This window comes from Drosophila tropicalis, unplaced genomic scaffold (genome assembly GCF_018151085.1).
Source record: "Drosophila tropicalis isolate 14030-0801.00 unplaced genomic scaffold, ASM1815108v1 contig_593, whole genome shotgun sequence".
In the NCBI taxonomy this organism is placed as follows: domain Eukaryota; kingdom Metazoa; phylum Arthropoda; class Insecta; order Diptera; family Drosophilidae; genus Drosophila; species Drosophila tropicalis.
The window spans coordinates 1,765,116-1,782,158 of record NW_027173070.1 but is presented as its reverse complement, the minus strand read 5'-3'; the positions used below and the strand labels follow the sequence as shown (position 1 = coordinate 1,782,158).

Below are 17,043 nucleotides of genomic sequence, written 5' to 3'. Positions count from 1 at the left end.
TATTTCCCAGCGAATTATACTAACTGAAGTATTCTGGGAAAGTTTTATCCTCTGTGTCTTCCAATCCTAAGAGTTGGCTATAACTTTAGTTGAATTCGGCCTTAGGAAAGAAAGTTAGCCATAGTGTAAAAAATTATATAGTTTAAATTCTTTTGGATGTAGTTTTTTGATTGAAGTAGGCGGTTATTTTTAACTTATTAAGAGCTTGCAATCAGAGGGTCCTTATTCGTCCATGTTGGGTCTCTTATCCTGGCCTGTGTTTGTGTCGTCCTCATGAATGAAGTTCCTAGGAGGTTGGCTAAGAATTTCTGTTATCATTAATGCACTTAGTTTCGGTTGTTATGTGACCAACTCTGTCTAGCTGCTAACCCAAAAACGGGGGCCATTGCATTTTTGTTACGCCCATGACTGATGCTTCAGTCCATCTCTCTTTCTCCTCAAATTAAGCTAAGGTCGATATTAAGTTTTCAGTTTGAATTGGAAACAGAAGCTCGGCGAACCTGTCGGTTCCACTTTTCGGTAAGCGCACGAATTTAAATTATTGATATGTTTAACTAATTTCTATTGGACTTTATGGGGAATGATACGCCTTGACAGGTGCATGGGGCTAATTGAGAGTTGGCTTGGGTTCGAAAGAAAACAAATTTAAATGACTAGTCCCAGAGTGCAATAAATATGCTAGAATCTTGGCTCATTAGCCTCGATTTCAGGTGGAGTTGAAAAGAATATGAACAAGAATCACGCTAGCTAATTGTGTTTAACCCTTTTGGAAATTTGGCACAAAACTCAACAATTTCTTCGTCACTTTCTATTGGGCTTACTTTTTGGAGAAAGGGGCGGCAGGGGGGAGCAACTAAATCCTTATCGTTGGCCAAAAATGTTTGTTGTTGTGTGATTTTGTTTTGTTTTGGCCTAAGGCCAAACTGACGAAACTTTATGGCCCTAACGGCTAGCACGAGTTTCCCGTTTCAGTTTCAGCTTTTTTTTTTTTTTTTGGGTGAGTGGCAACAACTTAATTTCGAGTTTTTTTTCGGGGTTTTTGTGGAATGTAAAGTCTGCGTGTGTGTGTGAGAGTGTGTGCGGCTTGCCACATGCTTTTTTTACGAGCTGAAAAGTATCCCAAAAACCGAAAAAAACGAAGCTAAAGGGACTCTCTGCAATTAAATCTAATGTGAATTCCATAATAACATGGCCATGACAAAAGCGAGTGAGGGGAGTGTGGGGAGATCGGGGGGCTGGGTAGTTACACTTTTGATTTATACGGTTTTAGTCCAAGGTTTAGCGGAGTTTTCATGCCTTCTGACAGGCTGGCGACAGGCCAGAATCCTGTGTGTGTGCGCCCGCATTCATTCTAATGACAGGAAACGGAAACCGTCCAAGTTGGGGCATTTGCATATTATTGTTACGAAATGAGCAATTGGCCAAAATTCATTTTAATTGTCGGCCAAGCCAAAAAAAAAAAAGCATTTGCATATCCTTTTTTAGCCCACCGCACCCCGCACCATAACTTCCCTTGCCTCCTTTTGACTACCTGCCCTGCCTAACTCTGGTAACATGCAATGGATAATGGGCCACCAGTTCACGCTGCGCTTAGAATGTGGCCGATAAGCAGCTAATTTGAGATACTGTGGCGTCGTCAAGAGTAGTATTATTTTGGACATGGCCATTGAGCACATAAACCACTGCACATTAAAAATATATACACATACATGGGAGTCGAGGAGGGAACAAGTCGACTTCGAGTCGAGTATCTTGGTAGTTTTATAAAATAATTAAGTTTTATGTATTTTCCTTACTAGTTTTTCACTGTTCTGGCCCAGGCCTGGCCGGCGATTTCGTGGAAGCCGTAAAATCAAAACCATCGTCAGCGTCATCATCCGCCAGCCAGTCAGCCAGCCAGCCAGCCATCCATCAGAAGCAGCATCCATCCATCCATCCAGCTATCCATCGCAGGAGAGGGAGACAGAGCTCGATTTGAAGTTCATTTTATGGCGTTCTTGCTTGAAATTTGATTAAAATTCAACGATTAACTATTAAACAAAAACAAAAATAAAAGAAGAAATACTTTGGATTGAATTGTTGACCAAAAAGCATTTTTGTCGGTGGCTTCGATTTCAACATGCCACATACAGGTGAGTTAGCCCTAAACCAACTGGCCTAATGAACATACCGACTGATTGTAAGATAAGCCTCAAGACAAAGATCACTTCATTGAGCGGGGGGCGCCAAAAATACACCGAGGAGAAAACAAAACCAAAACCCAAAATACATTCAAATGGAGCAACCGACATGGCAGCCATCATAAAATTCGCACTTCATTAATTGCAAAATGCTTCAACCCAAAAAAAAAAAAAAAAAAAAAAAAAAATAAAACAAAAAGCGTTGAGTTGGGCACGGTTATTACTCCAAAAACGAGAACGAAAAAAAAGCCCCATCTGAGAGGCAGGCCAAGTTTATGAGCGTATGATGATGATGCTCTGGCACGGGTTCAAGATTAGCCAAGTCAACATGCTCGAGCACTTGACAAAATATTCTCGAGTTAGTAAATCTTTTCGCCTTATTCCGATTGTTAAAACGTAGGAACTAACACTCGACTTTATGGGCTCCAATTATACTCTGTCTGCTTGCCGACAATTAAATAATGTTTTTAGTGAGAAAGTTTACACTAGGGGGAACAATTTAGAAAACTCTTTCCTAGAGACGAACTGGGTTAATCCAGAATGACAACTTAAGGGTTTATTTACCCACTTTTTCTGGTTGACAAATGGACTTTAGTTCCTTCATAACCTTTATGGTTAGACATTGAATAGAATAGGATTGTCAATAAAGGGAAATCGGGTTTGCCAGTAGTTTAGGAATCAACTTAAGGACTAGGGTTTTGATATATATATTTATAATCTGATTTATTTTGACTCTCCCCTCTGTTTGTAATCTCTGATTGCAGGTCAAGCCGGTGTCAATCAATTGGGTGGCGTCTTTGTTAATGGACGTCCTTTGCCGGATTGTGTACGTCGTCGCATAGTTGATCTTGCCCTCTGCGGTGTCCGACCCTGTGATATATCCCGCCAGCTTTTGGTCTCGCATGGTGAGTTGCCTTTAAAGACTAACTTCTTAAGAAGGGAAAAAACTAATAATGAAAACTTTTCAATTAGGCTGCGTTTCGAAAATTCTAACACGCTTCTATGAGACTGGCTCCATACGTCCTGGCTCTATAGGCGGTAGCAAGACCAAGGTAAGTGAAACGAATGGGTGGGCGGGAAACCACATGTGGTTATGTGTTCATGTGGGCATGAAATCAACAAACGATTATATAAAAATCAAACGCAGAGCAGTAAATCCATAAAGTATCACAAATACAGAAGACACATAGAGATAGAAAGAGATAAGCTCAGTCAGCTAGTTTACATGTTGTTTAGAATGGTCTCCGGTGACGGTGACAACGACAACTTTTATGGCTGATTGAGGGTCTCGTGGGCGTAGGCGTTAGGGCCAGAGCCCAAAGTCAGTTGGAGCGCAACAAATCAATCTCATTTGCTGCCAAAAGCAGCAGCACGCTTTCGCTCGCTCCACTGGGTCACCTGTTCAGTTCGCACGCTCAATCAGGGCACAGACTAGGCTACCGCCAGCTACCGTATAGAAGAGGAGTTTAGCTACCTTCACGGCTGGCCATGGTTAGGCAGTAGCGGACTTATCTTAAGCACACAGAAGAGGGGGCCCTTAATGACAAAATATTTCAATCCGACATCGATTTTTAATACTTTCTGATCTGTAAGGTATACATTTTCTCGAACAGCAAAGAAAGTGAATTGAATTTGTCCTCAATTGAGGTGTTTTTCAACAAAATTAGATAAAACTTTGTTGGGTTTTGAATAAGATCTTAACAATCTAGTTAGTCTCTTGTGGAATTGTCATAAGTTGCTGTTGGCAAGACATTTTGTAGTTATAAGTCACATCAAGAAATGGCTAAAGGAACTTATTATGTCTTAGTCTTAGTCTCTACTAATCAGGCAAATAGTTTTAAGGAAGATTTAAAGAACACTCTCTTAAGTATTTGAAATTTGACTTTTTACCCAAAGTGACATAGTGACCTGATAAATTTGCTGATTTAGTAAAACAAATGAGTTTGGGGACAAAAATATATAATTTAAAGTTCAACTAAACCTGAAACAGATTTAAAGAAATCATTTAAAATTTTAAGATAAATTCTGAATATTTTAAAAATCCACAATTTCGTTAAAAACAAGAAAAGGATTACTATAAAGAATTCATTTGGTTGTGAGTATTGCTAAGATCTCTAAACAAGTATAATGGAAGTTTTGAATCAATAAATACTCAACAGTATTACCCACAAATATATGAATGCAGTGTCTAGGGGGAAAACCAGCAAATCCGCCTCTGACCTTACACATTCAGTGCACATAAACCATGATGACGACAATAATAAAAGTCTCAATGATGATAGTTGGCCACACAAATGATAAGGGAACGAATCACGCCGGTTCATGGCTAGTAGCAGCCCCTTGAGCTGAGCTAGCGGGCAATGTGGTGGAGGAAGACGAGTACATGTAAATGTTCCATACGTTGTGTTTTAGGGGTAACCAACAATGGTTCAGGTGCCTTATTTACCGACGGCTTTTGACGCCAATGTCTAATTAACAGTAGTTGCAGCCACACCCCCCGCCACACAAATTTTCAATAACTGCCTGCACTCGTTCAAACAAAACGCGCATTTAACACCTACGCTGGGTCAATAAAGAGGTTTCACCCCAAACGGGAAGGGTTCGGGACATTTGGAGTACTTATTTAGCTTACCTTAGTATTACCTTTAGTTGTTGTGGTTTCCTTCCTACCTGTTTTCTTTTCTGTCCGGTCATGACAAAAGCGAGCGCGTGTAGTTCATCGATAAGATCAGCGTTATAAGTGTGCTAAAGGGGGGCGGAGGGAGAGAACCCCCACAGCCTTTCCTTCCTTTCGGTGGCAAACATATTTATGCATTTTATGAATTTTTAATGAATTGCCCCGTCACACGTCAGAGAGAGAGCGAAAGAGAGAGAAAAAGAAGGGCGCCTTCTTGGCCCTAAAAATAAATTAACATATAACCGAACCCAACGACGAGCTAAGCAAAAACGAAATATGTAACCAAAAATGTTGCTTCGATGCAAATCTCGAAACATGACAGCCAACAAAAAGGGGCGTGGCCTGCCGTGGGTACCGGCATGAGTCTGGTTGCATTGCATGTCGTGTGTTGCATTTGGGTGCAACATTTTAAAGCAATTGTTCGAGCTTTTTGCGTTGCCACAATTGAATTTCACGGCAATTAATAAGGTCACAAAGTGTCACAGAAGGGTTAGATCAAATCAAGGTTAAACAGATTGCCATTTTGGGTCTAGTGTGAAGTAAAGTTGTTAACATAAGTTGGTGAAATTTATATTTCACAACTGAACAGTGTTCGGAGTTGAAATTTGTCACCAAAATGAGCTTGATTTTAATGGGGAATTTAATTTTGAAACCTGCTGCTCCTTTTCTTTACAAAGAGAGGTCCTTGGAGACCGCCTATAGTCCAAGTGAATCATTAGTAGAGAGTCCTTTCTGTCCATGTGTGATGTAAGGTCTCGTCTAGACTATTGAGAATTCATGAAAATATTATAGAATCTTTAAAGAGGTTCGAGTTATTTTAATGAAGCTTTAAACCAAATTTCGACTAAAGATACTTCTGAAGAAATGTTAACGTTTGGGCTCCTACAAATCAGTTCAAAAGTATTTCAACTGCCTAAATAGTAGTCAGCAAAAACGTCAAGGAAAACATTCCTTGAGAAACTTTACAAATAATTTTCATTTCTCAACTAATACGAGATAGATTTATAATGACTTTGTTGGAGTATATTATAGGGAGAGATTGGAGAGAAAGGAAGTATTACTTTACAAAAAGTGGTTAAAGGAATCGTAATGAACCTGATAGTGTTTGAGGAAGGAGTAGCAAGTGAGCCATCTTCTACGGTAAATAAAATATACAGTTGGACTTAAGCGATCCTGATTTTATATTAACTAATAGCTCGCATAAAATAACTTTAGCTTTTATTAATTTATAGAGAAAAAGGATGCCAAAGTCAAGCCTTAAATTGTGTAATCTTTAAAGAGAATATAGAATAGAATCAAAGGTTTATTTATGGCTTATATACATATACTCATGAGCTACTTAAAAGATAAGTTTATTTGCAATGGAAATGGAAAATGGTTGTGAAAAAAAGCATCAAACTTTTTGTTAAGACTGACTTCAAGAGATTCCACTTTCTACATGGCCAATTATGAAATTAGTTAGTTAATTTCCTTGACAGTTGCTAAATAATAGAATAGCAACTAACAAATATGAATATTCCAAACGGAAATCTCTAACGGTCTACAGAGATTTTATTCTAAATTCCTTTGACCGAGAACCCGTTGCCAATTTCTCTCACTAATAATTGTTTACTTTGGACTCTCCATGTGGTTTATGATCGAAAAGATTTATTGTGATGTCAAAACTGGAGATTGTGAATGGTTTAATAACCGATACAAATAATAAAAAATAAAGGGAATACCGCCAATAGTTATTGGTACATTAGAGCGGGTTAACCGTTACTTGACAATTCTCACAGAGACAATCAATTTGAGCATAACGAGAATGGGATGGGATATTAGACAACATGAGGAAGGAGGTAGTAAAAATGTTATTGAGATTCGATTTGGATGAATAATTTGCATAATAATCATGAGTAAATATAAATTTTTAATCGAACATCTCTCTCTTCGTCTCTGTGTCGTTGCAGCAAGTGGCCACGCCCACAGTGGTGAAGAAGATTATACGCCTAAAGGAGGAGAACAGCGGCATGTTTGCCTGGGAGATACGTGAGCAGCTGCAACAGCAACGTGTCTGTGATCCCAGCTCGGTGCCTTCAATCAGTTCCATCAATCGCATCTTACGTAACAGTGGTCTCTGGACGGATGAGATGACATCGAGTCAACAGAATGCAGCAGCGGCAGCCGCAGCAGCAGCAGCCGCCGCCGCCGCTGCCGGCGTTGGCGTTGACGGAAGATCATCGAGTGGCAGAGGTGTTGGCGAGGGTAGAGGAGATGCTTCGGGTTATGCTTCATCAGCGGCTGGACAATTATATGGAAATAATTTGACAACGAAAACCAACTCAATGCCAACGATACCCACTGCACCGGGTGTTAGTCGACCTCCTCCGCCGGGACTAATGGGTGATTTGTTGCCCATTAAGCCAGCTCCCAAGATGCCAGCGACTCATCCACATGCCCACACACATCCTCATGGCTTGGCCAGTGCCGTGTCCAGCCAATTGGGCGGCTTAGATCTCAGCTATTCGGCCCTGCATAAGCATTGGTTATGGAATCCCTCGTTACTCTACTACACCCAGGCCCATATGCAGGCTCAGGCAGCCCAGGCCAGCGGAGGAGGAGGAGCAACGGCTCCTTCCTCTGGCTCCCAGTTCCTGTCCTACGGCAGTGGCTATTTGCCTCACAATATGGCAGCAGCAGCAGCAGCCGCCGCCGCTGTGGCAGCAACCACAACAGTTGGCGGTGGCTTGGGCGTTGGAGCCATTGGAGGAGGCGGTTTCACCAAATCGGAGAGCTCCATTGACTTGACCACACCGGGAGCCACCGGTGATGCTTTGAGTGATTGTGATTCTGGTAAATCCTCACCAGCCGCTCTCTCCCTCAGTCGCAAACGTAATCCCTACTCCATAGAGGAACTTTTGAAGAAACCCGAGAAACGTTTGCGTTTAAGTTGCGAGTCCCAGGTCAGTTTGCTGGAGGTCAAACCCGACAATCTGGAGTGCATATCAAGCTCTAGTTCGTGTGAAAGTAGAGGCAGCAACGATAGCTCCGAGGAGCAGCAGCAGGAACAGGTCGAAGTGGAAATTGCTGTAGAAGACGCCCAAGAAACAAATCTGAAAGAGCACGACGATGCGGAAGAGGGTGATGAATGCAGTGTGGAGGTGGTTAACTAAGTGTGTTTCCCAGTGTTCTGACTAAATAGTTGTGTATATATATATCTAATCTATCCTATATCTATGTAGTATTCAATCAATGTTAATCCTTAGATTATTATTATTTAAATAAATATGAAAAGATGGAAAAATTGCAAGTAACCATCTCTCTCTCTCTCTCTCTCTCTGTGGTACACCGGGTGGTCTTCTTCTTCTTTTTAGCCAGGCACTTTAATTAACTTGCGCTTCAATGAAGTGTCAACAAGTTGCCAACATCGCGTAGCATCGCATCGCTTCGAACAATGCAAGTGCAAAATTACAGGATGTCTGACACGACCATAACTATCGATCGCCCGCAGAGTGACAATGGCTGCAACGCACTGCAACTTCCACTTCCACTTCACTTCACCTTGGCGGCCCCCTCCGCACCACACATTATCCAACTCCGCTTCATGGCAACCACTGCACAGTGGCTCGTTTTGCTGACAAGTTTTCAATATTCATACAAATTCAAAGAAAATGCATTTTTTTAAATCATAGTTCATGTGGGCGTGGCCTAACAAAAGGTGAAGATTGGAGGAAGCTCTCTAAAGCGATGCGGATTAAGTCTCCACAAGTCTGTCTATTAAAGTTAGTCGGGAAAAACACTTTTAAATAGCTTGTGCTAGAGTAGTACAGTTAAAGCAGGATTGGATCAAGAAGATGACATTATGACTGGTTTTCCAAGTGGATAGGACTAGAAAGGGAGAAGTCTTACTAGGAATCTGCATGGTAGCATTGCTGCATGTTTTCAGGTCAGTTGAATGGTTATGGTCTAAGAGACTGACAGCGCCTCCTTAAAATAGGACCTTCTACTCAGAAGCTAAAGGAAGATATCTTGACCTCTAAGGGAACCGCTTCCGTTGTAAAGATTGAGTTGAATTTAGGAAATGAATCTACTTCAGCTGCTCCTGATAGTATTCTTAGTATTCTTAATGGCTTTCAAAAGTAGTTGTTTTGGATTCATCTATGGAAAGACAAGCTTTTGGGCCTAGCTTATACTTAAGAATTGGTCGATTTTGATTGTTTGATGCCGTCTTTGGAACACTTAAAGATTTCAGGACTTGAAGCAAGTTTTGTCCTAAAAGAAAGAATTTTAAAAATGTTGTTCGAAAAATCTGAAAACATTTGCCAATGTGTGACCCACTGTGCAGGCGAGGCGAGAATGGGCAATGCAGTCTTGGAATTGGCATGGTGTGGCAATATTGTGAGCGGAATTCATAATCAGTCAAGTGCCATTGGGGAGTAGGTAAGGTAAGGTAGTGTCGATCTTCCTTCTCACTCTCCCCTCCCCTTCTCACTCTCTCTGTGGCTGCTTGTGGTGTGAAGTTCCTTGCAGTTTTCCCAGCTGCTGGTACTCTGAATATGCCAACAATAAATCAGGGTAACAAAAGTAAAGAAGCTAAAAATAATTGCCGCAACAATTTCGCTACTTAAATTATGCAGCTCATCCCATGGACGAAACGGGCAAAAACTCTAGCAGCTAAACAACAAGAGGAGGAGGAGGAGGACGAGACGGAGAAGAGGTTTTTTTTTAAGAAATGTTGGCGAAATTAGCAAAAAAGCTGCCATAATTGTATCACGAGCGAACCGAACCGTACCGCAGCTTGCAATGATTCGAAATATCGATTCCGAATCCGATGCCTCTGCCCACTTCCACTTCATAAACAATGCTAAAAGGCGTTGAGGATGCTTTTGGAACGGAATGCAGCCCCCAGCCCAGCCGAAGAGGTAGGAATACATATGACTGTCAGTCAGTCTCTCTTCCCGTCTGCAAAAAGCACGAAACATTGTACAAGAGATCGATCCGACGACGATGACGACCACGTCTTGAGGTGATCTTCAATCTACTGTCTGCTCCCAACCTGGGGGCGACACTTTCAGGCCACATCACATCCATCCATCCATCCATCCATCCAGCCATCCATCCAGCCATCCACATGGCCAACAGGAATATTTTTATACGCTCGCGCTCGAAATATCAATGAGCAGATCCACATCCCATCCCATCCCAACCGATCGATCGCATCGTTTCGTTTGGGGCGTTTTTGCTGGTCATTTGGTGACAGTTGCCAATGATCACGGCAAAAACAATAACAACAAAAAACGCTCTCGCACCGCTCTTGAGCATTTGGATTTCGCGCTCGTTTGGACGGTTTTTTGTTTGTTTTTGTTGGTTTTCCTCTGTTGCAGCTCCGGCTCCAAAGGCTCTGGAATGGATTGTTGCAATGTTTCGTCGCGCTGTTTGCGTTTGATTTGTGTTTTTGGTTTTTTTTGTGTTTGCGTTTACTTCTGACTTTTTTGCCTTTTGCCTTGCGTTTTGCGTTTTTGGCATAAATCAAAATCCTGTTCGGCATCGGAATTGGAATCGGCCACAAGATGTCGTCGACGTTGTCAATGTTGTTGCACAAGTTGTTGTCTCCAATGTAGATGCATAGACGTAGGACAAAAAGGATCAATATGGACATTTCTTTTCTAGAGCCTTCTTATTCTAGAGTCCTTCTTATTAGGGTCATTCTATACCTAAATGGATATTTGGACCCTAGACCTGTGAAACTTTCCATGAAAATCTAATAAATATACTGAATGAAAATTAAACAAACGTGTTTCTGGCATTATATAATGGTACACATTTACGACTCAATCTTAGACATTTTTATTCATTCATATTCATTTGAAATGTGTTAATGTTTTGATACCTAATAAGAATTAGTTCAGCGACCTCTTCTTTACATATAAACGTTAAGTCCATAGAGTTGGAGCCCCGACCTACGTAGGTGGCTTTTCCCCTGGATGAAGCAATGCTTTAGCATTCCGTAGTTCTGTCTGGGATAATGGTTTAAAGATTTTCTGTTTCCCCTCTGAAAATTTCCACTCTTCATCTTCGGAAATCATTAGTTGTTGTTATTGACTAAATAAATATTACAGTTCTTCATATTTTTCAGTCTGAGCTCTAGGTGAATCTGGGATAAAACTTACTCACTTAGCATAATAATAATTCCAATGTTTAGATAAGAAATATTGAATCTATGTTTAGTTTGCCAAAACGAATACATTACGAACACATAAATCAAAACCTATTCTTAGATTTAAGGTCTTTGAAATAGTGAGTTCAAAAGTATTCTGTTCAGTATCTTAGCACATTATGTTACGCCTTTCCTCGAAGAACTTATCCAAGAAACAAAGTGCTAAAGATAGATATACATATATTTTATATTGATTCAACTAAAAATTAATGTAATTTTTGTTATTTTTGTAATATATTTGGTATCTCAAGAAGATTTTATGTCAATTCAAGTCAATAGAATGATCTCAAACATCTACATTTGAAGTGAATTCGAATTTCTGTTTACATTTTTGGTTAATAGCAAGTGGAATTGGGTCTTATTAAGAAATCAACTCATGGGCTCATACCTATAAAGAGAACTCTAGGATTTGGATGAATTTTGGATATGTTGTAGAAGTTCCCCTTGTTAGTCTTATTCATTAAAGATAAATAGATCGCTTGTTCCTTTGAAATCTTAAAAATTAGACCTTCCCTGTCATTATTAACATTATTAACCGGTTACCATCTTGAACTGGACGTCTATCTTCCTTTTAAAGCACACATTGGACATTTAATACTTAACTTGAATATTAAATATTCACCAATTCAGATCATTTAACTTAATAATTATTTGTATATTTTAATCGTTTCAACCCCTTTTGAAAGTCCTTTTAACTGTCTCCACAACCATGATCAAGGTGGCATTTTTGTGTGGGTTTGCGGCCCTTACTCAAGGCACATTGCGACAGATATTATGGCAGAAAATTTATTTTATGGCGGTAATGGTGTTATGTTTTACGCGATTAGCCAAGCCAAATGTTTGACATTCTGTGTATGAGATGGGCTGTTCGAGCAGAAGAAGAAGTGGATGGTTTGACATTCAATTAAGCCGAGTTACGTACTCACTCTTAAAGATGATCATCATCACGACGATGAGTGAGTTGAAGAGACTGGGGTAAATCTAATTGGGGCACAAAAGGCAAAGGCAGCGCTTCCGCTTTCTAAGTCATGGCCTGTAAAACTCTCTCTCCAGAAGTCAAATGTCTTGTTAAGATGAGGCAATTTTTTATGGTTTTTGTAAATAAACGAAAAAAAAGGTGCACTTAAATGCAACCGCCGACGGACCAAAAGGTTAAACCTGCCGTCTCTGACTTGTCAAGGCATATTACGAGATTGATTTCTTTGTTTCAGTTTCTTGTTCGTTTTCCACCGTAAAAGCCAACAGAACCAAAAAACAAAAAAAAAAGGTGAAATGGAAGGGGGTTAATTGGCCTGGCCGGGTCTCTCACTTGGCTAAGGAGAGTCTGGATTCAGAAGCAGTTATGTTCTCAATGTGAACTAATAAAATGTTGAAAATGTTGAGCAATCGTGGCAATTCGATCAGTCGGACAGTAGCACTCCCAAAAAGAGGAAAAAAATAAATAAAATAAAATTAAAATGAAACCTGTGCGACATTTACATAATTAGGTTTTATTGTTTTGATTATTTCGAGAGAGCGGAAATTGATTCAAAGTCAAAGGCTGATGTGAACAAGCACTCAAAAAACATGAATCCAAATCGAACCTTTTGTGTGCGAAAATGTGTCGGAAATTGACCAGAAAGAGTGAGAGAGAGCGAGAGAGAGAGGGGAATGACCCTGTGTGGCTAAGCATCATCAAGCCATCAAGTCATCAATCCATACATCCATTCAGGCATTCATCCAACCATCTATCTCTCCCTTGCCGTGGTTGTGGGGCTCATAAAACGAAGAGTTAACAACTTACAGGAGCCAAAACACGACACGTTTTTCGGTAAGAGGGGCGGGGGCTAGAGGCAAGTCTATCTTGGCAACGGCATCACATTGCATCGCCTGTGGTGATGGATGCAAATGAAATGCCCCAAGCTAGACCGAGAGAGAGAGAGAGAGCTACTTCAATCACTCCTTCGCTAGTTAATTGGACTCTTTTGTTTGTTATGACATCATTCTGCAGAGTGACCTGTCCGATCCCACCCGGAGTGCCTTGGCCGGTTCGATCGAACGATCGTAAAAAATCGCGGTTAAATCATCAGTGGGCAGCTGCTCCCTCCGCCTGCCATTCATTTCCTAATTTGTGGAAAGGAAGGCGGAACGAACTCAACAAACGGCACGGGGTGGAAACTATGTCCATGCACATTTCGACATCATTCCATCAAAGTTCCTTCGAAAATGCGCATACTTCCGCATTGGGGGGAAAAAAGACTAAAAACTGATTCACCTGCTCGCTCGGTCGCTCAGTCGCTCTGTCGGTCTCTCTATTTCGACCCGCATTAATACATCCTGGCCATCATCCTGGCAATCATTAGTCGAACGCATCGTCTCGCGCATTTGGCAATTATGCTTCAGTTCAACTGCAAGACAAGTGTCCTTTTGGCAGGATCTTTAGTTTTTCGCTGCACCTTTCCTTCAGAGTTCTTTTTATGAGTTACTTGGGTAATGGTAATGGAATTATAATTATAGACTCGCTCCCTCGCGCCCATTCGAAGTAGTTGTGTGACTGAGGCTAATGTTGTCAGCGAAACCTGCGGCGGTTTTCGTCGTTTGAGGTTGCAGGTTGATTGTTGCCACACATTAAATTGTCAAATTGTTTGCGCCTGTTATCATGATGTTCACTTTTCTGAACGAACGAACCAACCGACGACCGGGCACGTGCTCATCCTTCACTTGTCGTTTTGTTTTTTCTTTTGTCCACCTTTCCTCCTTTCGTTCTTCCTTCGATTTGTTCTTAAATTACCGACCCATATACTCGACTTATTGGTTTGCCAAGTACAAAAAGGATAACGGTATGAGAGTTTTGTTTCTACTTGTCCTTGATCAAAGAATCGGGTCAATGATTTTGATGAAAGGTGAAGTTACTCAAAATCTGAAAGAAACTGTAGAAAGGAGCTGAAACTATAAATAAGTGATGGGAACTATAAATTCATTTATCTCAAAGGCTCAAAGAAGGCTCCATTTGTACTTATTCCTTGTTCTTGTCTGCTAATGTCCTTGTGCACTTCTATAGTCTATAATTAGGAACCAGCCACATACATAAATTTTTAAATTGATTTTTAAAGCGGCAAAATATTTGAGACTAGTTAGGAAGTAAGTTTTATTGGCTTTAGTTTTAGCTTCTAGTTTTAAATATTTTGTCTCGGCAAGAAATGGCTTAATGCAGATTACAAGTTATGGAAAACATAATTCATAAGATAGTTATAAAAGTTACGAGATTGTAAAGCAGATTTAAAGCAAGCATCAAAGAGACTTATTGCCCTCCACTTGCATCTTTAAACTGATGTACCAATTTGCAATCTGTTCATTGGGGTTAATAAGCAGATTTGATGAAAAGGTATGCAAAGAGCGACATACATTGAAAAATATATTTAAAAGTTCATATTTGTTAGCAAAAGACAATGGAGCAAGAAAACAATAGATGATATACTAGTTTGGAAAGATTTAACTTATTGTTAAAAGGCATTATGAGAAATACAATGATTTAGTTAAATTTGTTAAATACCTACTTCTTTATATATGCAAGTATTGGTAGTTGCAAATTGTTCGTAAGTTTATTAAAAAGGGTTTTTTCCAAAAATGATCTTTCTATTAATTTTATAATCTTTATTTACCTGTAACTTGTTTAACACTTGATAATGTAATGAAACAACTTAACTAATATAAAATCTAAAATTTATTTAAAAGTCAATTGGGGTTTGACAAGGAGCTTTTTATAAACAAGTGTATCATATTTATTTCCCAAATATGTATATACAGGCATTAAAAAAGTTGTACAAGTCGCAGTTGACAGATAAAATTAAACTAGCTTTGCTTTGTACTATAAATATAAAGGCAAAATTAAAAAAAAAGTAAATGGTTAAAGAATTAATTAATTAAAGATTTCAAACTGGCGAAGTTTTGCTATATAATGACTTGAATTCTATTTTATTTCGAGCCGTGTTTCCTAAGGCCAACAAAGACCGACATCTGAGCTTAGGAAAAAGTATCGAATTATTGAAAATTTGTGTTCCACAAAATTTGAAAAGATTGAATTTTGGCGCTTTATTTTCTAACATCTGGTAACCTCAGCCATTTTGTCTATGTTAAACTTAACAGCATCATTTGCGAGTCTTACTCCTGTTAACTCAGCGTTGCGTCTGTAAGCTCCTTCTGTGTCTGTAGTTTTACAGCTGTGTAACATTCTGTTAATTTAACATAACCGCTAAAATTTGAAAAAAAAATGTAAATGCTAATCCGAAAAGCCTAGAGAATTGAAGTACAGCATTTGAATATAATTTTAATAGGAAAATTCTGCTGGTTTTTTCAATAGTCAGGTAACTAATCTGCAGAATTTCCTAGATCGTCAAGTTCTTACATAACATATAAAATTTTAATTAAATTTTAAAAATTAGTTCCATAGCAAATGGCCACTTGCTATTAGCGGTTTTTTTTGTTTCGTTTTGTTTCGTTATGCGTCACATAATTGAAATAGTTGTCGTTGGGATGATGTTTATGGCGGATCCTTTTGGTTAAATGATTTACGGCTGCTTTTGTTGGCATTAGCCAGGAGATGGCCAAGAAGACTTTGCCTCGCCTGTTGGTCAATATCATTTGCAAAAAAAGGGCTGGCACTGAACCGGTTTCCTTTTGCGCAGTTTCGAGTGTTTTCTGTTTCGTTCGCATTTTAAAGCCAACTGGGCGCAAAAAAGAGTATACTGAAAAAGTCCAACTCAATCATTGACAAGGATTGGAATCGTAACTCTGTAGTTTGTTTATATATGACTTTTGTTCCTTTTGATCCACTGCCCAATCTGTCACACTTAGTGGATATGTGTATAAAGACATTAAAAAAGGTCTTCTAATGGATATTTCTTTAAAGAAACAACTTCAGCAAAGGCAACATCTAAATTTGTCACACGAACCTGTCTGACGATTTAATGAATCGCTAAGAGATCAACTAGAAAAATAAGTCTCACTTAGCATCTCTCTTAATCTCATATTAAATAATAATTAAAATATGTATTTTCAATAGTATCAAATTATCCAGAAAGAAGCAATCAATCAGTATGAAGATCCATCAAAGATAAAGATCAGTCAAGAATAAGGATCGGTGGTTTGCATTTATCGATAATCAAGATCATTCTTTCGACAGATTGTTCAGCTTAATTTAAAATTCTCTTGGAAATGCATTTCAATTGAAGCATTGAATTGAATCCTTTAAATGGGACATGGGACGTTACCAAAAGAAAAGCTATTGTAGAGTATTCTAAAGTCGTGGCGACCCCAACTCTAACTGGTCAGTTGGTGCTCCAAAAAGTTTTCATTTTATTTCTGTTGTATTTTTTTGGCGCTAAAAAGGAAAATCAGCCCAGAGTTACATTTGCCACAGCCCAGAAGAATCGGGGCTCTTGTTTTTGTTGGTGTTGATGTTGTTGTTGTTGCTGTTTGGGTTATAGCCGTCACCCAGATTATCAACTGGAGTAACCAGTTTGGCCTGATGTGGCATGCCACACAACCTAAATATAGAATATCTCCCGCTCGCTCTGGCGAATCGAAAGCAAAAATTTTTAGCAAACCCCAAAAAAGGAGCCAAAAAAAAGGGCCAAGGAAGTGAAAAGGTTTTTGGCAAAGTCAAGTTGAAGTCTCATGGATTACTTCATGGAACGACAATAAGTCTAATAATTTTTGTTGGTCTTTGTTTTTGTTTTGACAAATTTTTTGTTTGTTTTTTTCTTTTTTATCTTATCAGCAGAACGCAACTCATAGATACATTTTGTATCTTGCACACCTTTTCGGTTTACCTGTTGATTGCCCTGTGTCTCTGTGTGGGTGTTGCTCTCTCTCTCTCTCCGAAGTGTGTGTGTGTGAGTGAGTCTCTGTCGCTGTCGCAGTCGCTGCTACGCTTGGCACTGACTTCAACGGGGCGATCTTTGCCTTCGCCTTCATTTCATTTCATTTCAGTTGATTCGGTCGAACGCAAC

The 17,043-nt window shown here is 39.6% G+C and overlaps 1 protein-coding gene across 1 annotated transcript; it reads left to right on the top strand.

The window, feature by feature from the left end:
* Window positions 1–2,119: 2,119 nt before the first annotated feature.
* Poxn (Pox neuro) lies at window positions 2,120–8,009 on the top strand. Its single transcript, XM_068291424.1, has 5 exons — window positions 2,120–2,132; window positions 2,945–3,085; window positions 3,153–3,232; window positions 6,807–7,059; window positions 7,108–8,009. The coding sequence occupies exons 1-5, from the start codon at window positions 2,120–2,122 to the stop codon at window positions 8,007–8,009; spliced, it is 1,389 nt and encodes a 462-aa protein (XP_068147525.1).
* Window positions 8,010–17,043: the final 9,034 nt, after the last annotated feature.